Source organism: Miscanthus floridulus, chromosome 3, assembly GCF_019320115.1.
Source record: "Miscanthus floridulus cultivar M001 chromosome 3, ASM1932011v1, whole genome shotgun sequence".
Classification (NCBI taxonomy): Eukaryota; Viridiplantae; Streptophyta; class Magnoliopsida; order Poales; family Poaceae; genus Miscanthus; species Miscanthus floridulus.
The window spans coordinates 103,159,683-103,168,412 of record NC_089582.1 but is presented as its reverse complement, the minus strand read 5'-3'; the positions used below and the strand labels follow the sequence as shown (position 1 = coordinate 103,168,412).

Genomic DNA, 8,730 nt, shown 5'->3' with positions numbered 1-8,730 from the left:
TCTACTATTGCCCATGCTATGGGATACATCTGGCTGTTGGCATCCCTTCCTATTGCACATAGAAGCTCCCCATCCATTGCACCCTTAAAGAAGCAACCATCTAGACCTAACACTTTTCTACACCCTGCCATGAATCCTTTTTTACATGCATCCAGACAAATATACATTCTCTAGAATACTGGTGGTTCCAACTGAAGTTCTTTTTTGACAATGACTGTGCTGCCAGGATTACTTCTCAACAATTCAAGCTGATATCTGTACAGAAGTTGGTACTGGCCTTTGGTTGCATCTAGTTCTTTCTACATGACAATTGCCTTTGCTCTTTTCAGTTTTGAGATGCTTACCATAGCAAACATCTCCTCTTGAATTGTGGTTCTCATTCTTTCCAAACTCCATGTTGGGTTGGCCATTATGAACTTCTCATACTTCTCTACAATCCTACTAGCAGTTACTAACTTGTTGTCCCTCCTTGGGGGGCATGTGTGCAAATCATTTAGACTAGCCACCTGGCAGCTGTCTGTCCTTAAATTGGTTGACAACAAACATCTCCAGGTACATGTGGCCCAATCACATAGAGCTAACATCCTGTGTGACTCATTCCTCCTAAACCTTATCACCCTCCTCTCTAGCAAACTTTGCCTGATAACTGCTTTCTTGAAGTGTTTTTTCCTAGTGAACTTCATGCCAATCACAAACCTAGGACTAGGTGCACTCTTGTTGAACCTTGGGTAATAGCTGTGCTTGGTCTCTAAGTGCCCCTCACTTGCTTCCTCCTCTGACTCATCCTCTGCACTGCTATTAGCATATGGGGTGTCATTTGCATCATCATCAAGCTCAAACATGGTTGGCACAAAATTTGCCCTATCCAAGATGACATCATCCAGATTTGCTACTTGTCCACTCTTCATGCTCTTCTTGAATTCCTTAAACTTCTTTTAAATCTGTACAACTTCTTCATCTTCCTCAGATGAATTGTCATCTCCAGGCAAAAACTCACTGTCACTGCTGTCCTCTAAAATCGCTTTGTCATTCAAAACACTTGAAACTAGCTGACTCTCTTGGTCATCAACCACCTGCTTCCCCTCGTCCATCTTGCTAGGGTTGTACCACTCCCTTATAAATTTGATCTGTTTCTCTACATCTTCCCTACTTTCATGCTTATTATGAGCAACCAAGACATCTTCATCTAGATCTGTCAGTTCCTCATATCCACCTTCAAACTCACTGTCATCATGTTCTTCTTGCTCACCTTCATAGTTGTTGTCCTCATCATCCTCTTCCTCTTCTTCATCAACTGCATGTCCTTCAACATATATCTCTGCTACATCTCCTTCCTCAGTGTTGTTTGCCATTTCAATGCAAGTCTGATCATCCATCAGAACACGTAGGCCATTAGAAAGCTGCCTTCTAGGAACAAGTCAGTGCAACAATGCTCCTTCTTCAACAGTGCAATGATCCTTAAGGTGCCCCATAACCTCAGGGAGAGAGACTTTATCATGGTCAATGTATGACACCTTCACTTCTCCTCCCAAGTAATACACATTATTTCCTCTTCTCAAGAATTCTCCTCCATAATGAAACCGAATAGGAAGAGTATCCAGAGGGTCCATGGCGCATAAAATGTCCTACACTACATGCAATAGGAACCAAAAAACTCTTTCAGACTACCACTCTGAATGGACAACATGTAGCCTAGTAACAATGGAAGTACACTGTACATTGCTGATCACAAAATATCACGCAAAATCACAAAAATCTAAATATCAATTAGAGGCATTGCAAAATGAAGACCAAACCAAATCCTATCAAGTTAACATATCATACACAATGACTTAGTGCTATGAGTTGCCGAAGCAGAATATGAACGAGGAATTCCTAAGAACGATGACCATACCTGTTGAGCAGCGACGCGCACTTGGCCCAGAAGAAGAGGATGGCGATGAGGAGGAGCAAGGTGTTGGATAGGAGGGGAAGTTGTAGCCCACGTGCTCGAAGACGAACCAGACCATGGTGGCGCCCACAACGCCCGCCGCCAAGGCGTTCGTCTGCCGCCACAGCAGCAGGTCGGCGATTGGAACGGGTCCCGCGCGAGGAATGTTAGGAGCTGTCGATCCGCACCCGCACCAGCACCCTCCGCCGTCGCCGTCGCCGTCGTCGGGAGTTAGGGTTCGGGGTTGGGGAACGAACGGAAGAGAGTGAGAGGAGACAGTGCGAGTAAGTGGGCCGCGAGAAAAAGGAAAAAGGCCCAATACTGCGGTCGTCGTGGGTTGATCGGGCGGAAACCACCGTCGCGCCGACGCGAGGGCCATTTCTATATGGTTTACAGAGTTGATAGACTGCGGTTGTCTGGTTTTGAAGTTAGAGGGCTAAAACCAAACTGCTGCCATAGTTGGAGGGCCAAAAATAGACTTTTTCCTTTTAAATATTCACAGTGACAGGGACTAACAAGCTCTCTAGGCTCTAGTTTGCTAACCCAATTTATGTCCTATTTGTTTCTGCTACAAAATTTGAAAGCCTAACTCGTAGAAGGTGAAGATGTGCAATTCGTCAATTGCAAAACATGTACAGTGACTTTATCGATCTTGAAAACTGTGGGGTTAGTCTTTGGATTATTTAGTTTGGTACTCCCTTAATCCCAAAATAGAAGTCGTTATGGAATGCGTGCAGGTCAAACTTTTTCAACTTTGACTAGGTTTATAGAAAATGCATGCAATATTTATATCTCCAAATAAGTTTATTATGAAAGTATATTCAACTATCTATCTAATGATACTAATTATGTATTATAAATATTAATATTTTTATATATTTGATCAAAGTTAAAAATATGTTTGACTTCTCGAAAAGTGAAAATGACATCTATTTTGGGACGGAGAGAGTACCATTATAACGGCGTAGCAAGCAGGGCCTGCCTCAAGCTCGATGGTTGTTGTACTCGTGTTGCACTCTGACCCTCCTTCGTGCTTGCGGCTCAAGCTCCTCCCATCCCACATCAACGAAAATGTCGAAGGAAAACTCAGTGGAAGGAAACATAGGGCTTCATCGCCTGTAGCTACAGCTGGCTGTTACAGCAGCTGCGACTACGGTTTATCCTCCTCTTACAAAGCACTGTTGCCGCTTTAGCCGAACAGGCTCATATATATACAACAACAAAAATCATGTTATGTGAAGCTCATGCGTGTACCATCTCTATAGGATACTTTTTCCCCCATCCTTGTAATGTTTTTCATGATCTTAATGAATACTTTCAACTTTTGGGGAAAAAAAACGATGAGTCTGAGAAGCTGAGTTATTGAGTCTGGTAAGATGAGAGAAAAAAAAAAGATAAACTTCTATCAAAGGAATGTCAAAAGAAAACGATAGATAGAAAGGATAAACTTCTATCAAATCAAAGGAATGTCAACCGCACGCAGCGAAACTGGAGACGCGGGGATTCGAACCCCGTGCGCCTCTCTCGCATGCGAAGCGAGCGAGCTACGTCCCCATGTTCTATAACTCCTTGCAGGCACCTCACAAATCTTCATTACTAACTGCCAGTAGCTTGCCATTACCAACAATGATGCTCCTGCAATGAGATCAGCAATCGGGCGTTCGATTTGGTACTCGCATACTCGATCGTGTTGTTGAAGTACCTGCAAGTTCATCTTAATGTTGCAACACGAGCATACAGCAGACTGTGTGTGCTCCTGTACAGCTGACCGAACTGAGAAACCACCTGGCCGTGCTCGATCTCCCTTTGTTCGTTCGCTTGAGCTACTTTTCAATTATGGAACCATGTTTTTTTCTCACAACATTTTAACATAAGCTAAATTTCAGCATAAATGAATAAGTTTGACTATCCGTGAGTCCGGGAACAGACGAGGACTAGTGTTGAGTGCTGACACACAAAGACGATGATGCTCCCCCCATCCATGTTTCGCTGTCAGCGTGGATCGCATGCCCTGTTGTATAACCCACTAGGATCGTACTCTTGCATATTATTTTTTAGAGTTTGAGTACTCATGCGTATTTCTTCTGGGTATCAGCTCGTTCGTGACGTGCCTCGAGCAAACGCGAAACGGTCACGCTTCGCTTACTACTTGTGCTATAATTAAAATCGATCGGTGGGGGTAGGTAGGCAATTCAGGGCTCAGGATCGAGCTAGGTGAAGCCAGCAGCAGCCAAGCCTCTACCCTCGTAGAGCATTAGCAGCACAGAGGAGAGCCAGCCTAGTGCGCCGCTCGCGCTAGCCTCCTCTCGTCCTCGATCGATCGAGGCCGCGCAAGCTAAGCAGGACATCATCGTCATCGATCCATGGCCGCCGGCCGCCGCCTGGACGTCCCCGTGGTGGACCTCGCGTCCCCGGACCCTCGCGCCGCCGCCAAGTCCACCCGCCAGGTCCCATCGAGCATTCGAGCTCCGCTCCTTTTCATACGTATACCTTGCTTCTTTGCAAGAGTTTCCTGCTTCGTAGCGCAGCTACTACGCCTATACTAACACAGTGTAAAAGCAATGCGTGTAGCAGGCGTGCGTGGAGTACGGGTTCTTCTACGTGATCAACCACGGGATCGAGCGCGCCCTGCTGGAGCGGGTGTTCGCCGACAGCCGGAAGAGTTCTTCGAGCAGACCATGGAATGGAGGAGAAGATGGCGCTGGGGAAGAACAGCAGATACAGGGGCTACACCTGGCCCTACTCCGAGAAGGTCGACGACTCCCCCGAGTCACGAGGTCAGGATCGGAGTTCACATGAATGATAAGCACCATCACCACTCCAATAACAACATGACCCCTTAGACCTGTTTGATGCAAAATACTTTTAGAGTTTTAGAAAAATACCATGGTTTGACAAACAATTTGATTTAAATTAAAGTGTCATGAAAGGTTTGGATGTAGTTAATTAACAAACTTAAAGGTCTTGAAAACCTTAGTATTGTTAAATTGTAGTAGTCTTTTGAAGTTTTATAAACTCCACTCTGAACCTCTTGTTTCTAAATCATGATTTTGTACGTATATTAGTTCTAAAACTTCCTAACACTACAACATCTAAACAGGGCCTTGTAAAAAATTACACAACCCTGTTATGAAAAACAATATAACATAGGATTAACATATAAATCTACATATAGATTATCCACCAATACTACTATAGAAAAACAATTAAAACAACTTCTAATTTTAAAGGCTTTTACATGTATGCCATTAAGAAAGTTTGTAATTACACAGAAGCCATTAAAAAAGGTGACCACACACATGTGCCACTGCTCTAAACTTATTTGCCTTACATGCTATTTCGTCCATGTTCTACGCTAACATTGGGTAACGGAGGGGAAAAAGACCAGCATGCCCTAAGATTCACGTGTAGCGAACATGCCCTCAGCTTCGGCATGGCGCGGAGCCTGTCCGACTCGGTGATGACGTGGTTGCGGGTGATGTCGGCGAGGGAGGTGCAGCCGCTGAGCGCCATGGTGAGCTCGAACTCGTCCCGCAGCATCTGCAGGACGTTGGACACCCCGGCCTCGCCCGCCGCCGCCAGGGAGAACACCACCGGCCTGCCGACCTGCAACAACCAACCGCGCGCATGCGTCCACCGGTCAACAAGCAAACTCCGACAGCAGGAAGACGTTAGACGTCTGCGTGTTCACTGTTCAGTGCAAGCAGCTAGCTTATGAATACGCCGGCGGCGCCGAGGGCGAGCGCCTTGAAGACGTCGGTGCCTCGGCGGACGCCGCCGTCGAGGAAGACGGGGAGCTGGCCCCGGGCGGCCTTCACGACCTCCTCCAGCGCGCTGATGGTCGCCGGCACGTAGTCCAGCTGCCGCGCGCCGTGGTTCGACACGATGATCCCCGCCGCGCCGTTCGCCACCGCAAGCCTCGCTGCGATGTAATGCAACAACATTAATTTTGTCCACTGATGAAACAAGCAGAGAGCGAGCTTACTGTCTTCAGCGGTGAGCACTCCCTTGACGAGGATCGGCATCGTGTGGTGATGGTCTGCAGCCACTTGACGTCTTTCCAGCTCAGGGTGCGGTCGACTTGGCCGGCGACGTAGGAAGCCAGCCCTGAATCAGCAGCCTGCTCAAGCTCGGCGCGCACAAAACTCTTGCATCAGTGAGTAGCGAAAAGGCCCAACAGATTGGCGCCAAAGCACCATCACGTTGCTGAAGCTGAGGGCATGTTCGCTACACGTGAAGCTGAGGGCGTGCTGGTCTTTTTTCCCCTCCGTTACCCAACGTTAGTGTAGAACATGGACGGAATGGCATATAAGATAAAGAAGTTTAGAGCAGTGGCACATGTGTGTGGTCACCTTTTTTAATAGCTTCTGTGTAATTACAAACTTTCTTAATGGCATACATGTAAAAGCCTCCTAATTTTATATCTAAGTTATCCACCCTGTCTTTATGATAGATTATCTAAGGAGTCCGTTAAACTTGCATATACATTACTAATTATGTCACCTATGAAATTATCAAACTCTAAACTAATTCCCTAAGTTTGCATCTATATTATCACCCCGCTGTTATGATAGATAGTCTACGTACAAATTGACATCTAAGTTACTGATTCTCACATTATAAAAGAAAATAAATATCTCCTCAAATCTATGTCTAAATTACCAACATTTATAGTTATACAAGATGTTTAAATAATTATAAATTACCTACTTCTATTAATATTAAAAACTAACTAAAAATAAACATGAATGCATAAGCCATAAATAGATATTTATGTTTTAGCAATCATGAAAAATGTTTCCTTAATGACTCTTATATAATGCACTAACACATTATTTTTTTTTTATCAATATCCATGATAATGGCTCTGTTCGGCTTACCTCATATTCGGTTTGTTCGGCTTGTTTTTTCAGCCGGAACAGTGTTTTTCTCTCACAACAATTCAGCCAGAACAGTGTTTTTCAACCAGTTTCAGCTAAGATTCAGACCTGCGAACGGGGCCAATAATTTATACTTCCTCCGGTCCAATTTATAAGGCATCTTCTGACATGACATGATCTTCTAAATTACACTTTGATCATTTATTTATTTGTATATTATATTGTTTATGATTAAACTTATGATCTTCTAATAGGATCAAATTTGTATTACAATAGTTAAAATGTATTAGCCAAATTATTGGTCAAAGATTATAAAGTTTGTCTCTTGACCTATGCGAAATGACTTATAACTGGACCAGAGGGAGCATAAGTTGTTATTTTTAGATGATTCATAAATCTAAGCTGAAATATTATGACATGTTCAATGATAGTACAACTGTAACTGCTCCATTCCCTATAAAAAATAATACTACACGGTTAATTATTTGATATGAAAATTCAAAATCTTGATTAGCACTCAACGAGGTTAGAGCATACAAAAGTCAACTATGACCTTCTGCTCTTTGATATTTTTTTGGAGTAAACAATGATTATTAGGTTTGAATATTAGTATCCTCTTGAACAAGAGTTTTTTAATGAAAGATATAGTAAGTACAAGAGTTTCAATGTAACTTGAGGATAAAAGATTTGTAGCTACAAACATGATCAAATTTAAAAATCTAATTCTTGATTCATGACGTCATGAGACACCACCACAACAAGAGCCACCATAACTACAGTTTAAACTAAATGCACATTGAAAATACATGGAGGTGTCATGCAGAGGAAGAAGAACTATAGATATACGGATTAGAACAAACACATAAAGTGTAGCACCTGGTTTTAAGAACAAAACCAAATACACACCATATGTGAGTCCAGAAAGTTAAATCTCACATATAGCTACAAATAAGGGTAATATCGAAAGACAATACTCAATATATAACGTACTTAGTATAAAGGATATAACCTTAGACAAGCAAATAACAGAAAGACAACTCTGATCTTCGAGTGAAGACTCCAATTCCACAGGGACATCTAACTGGTTGATCACAAGCTTAACTCCTCCAGACTAGCAATCTAGTACCCATCTAGGATTTTTCTAAAGATTTAAAAAGTAAAGCAAGCGTAAGTACATGTCGTACTCAACAAATATAACATGGGGTTCATGAGGCTCAAAAGGCTAACACTGGTTAACTGCGATTAGCTTTTAATGAGTCATGATTTTAGCAATAGGGTGGCAACAAGTTTATCCACAAGCCCACATAAACACATGATCAGGTAAACATGAATAATAAATAGCATAAACAGTAATCATTAGTGAGCACCTTCATCATCAGTATCATCAGTGTTCATCATCTATTCCGTAAGGGTCCAAGGCTGCTCGTGACCGTGAGCACGGCTGATATACCAATTTTACACTCTACAGAGGTTGTACACTTTCACTGTGAGTCGTGATTTACCCTTTCGCCCGAAGCGGCCAACCTCTTGACCCACTACCAAGGAAGGTCGGCAGGGTTCACTACGAAGCCTTTCAAAAGTTCATCAAACAAGTTAGGACCACTAAGGTTCCCGATTAATAAGCATGAACCCCCCTCCAAGGAGTGACTAACAAAATACCAAGAATTAAAGTGCACCCTCTTGGCAGGCCGAGATCATACCTGTCGAAGCCCCTCTTGCACATAAAGGTAACCACTAACAAGCTAGAATAGGTCTTTCCCCTATCAATAAGCATGAACCCCCCCTCCAAGGAGTGACTAACAAAATACCAGAAACCAAAGTGCACCCTCTTGGTAGGCCAAGATCATACCTGTCAGAGCCTATCTTGCGTCATAAAGGTAACCACTAACAAGCTAGAAAAGGTCCTCATATTGAGCTAAA

At 43.4% G+C, this 8,730-nt stretch overlaps 1 protein-coding gene and 1 pseudogene across 1 annotated transcript; one reads left to right on the top strand and one right to left on the bottom strand.

Annotated features, from left to right (window-relative positions):
• The first annotated feature begins 4,126 nt into the window (after positions 1-4,126).
• On the top strand, positions 4,127-7,137 carry LOC136546297 (probable flavonol synthase 4). The gene is made up of 3 exons (XM_066538273.1): positions 4,127-4,377; positions 4,505-4,707; positions 6,844-7,137. Exons 1-3 carry the CDS (start codon positions 4,294-4,296, stop codon positions 6,935-6,937), a joined length of 381 nt encoding a protein of 126 aa, XP_066394370.1. The 5' UTR covers positions 4,127-4,293; the 3' UTR covers positions 6,938-7,137.
• On the bottom strand, positions 5,258-6,815 carry LOC136542907 (glycolate oxidase 1-like; annotated as a pseudogene).
• Positions 7,138-8,730: the final 1,593 nt, after the last annotated feature.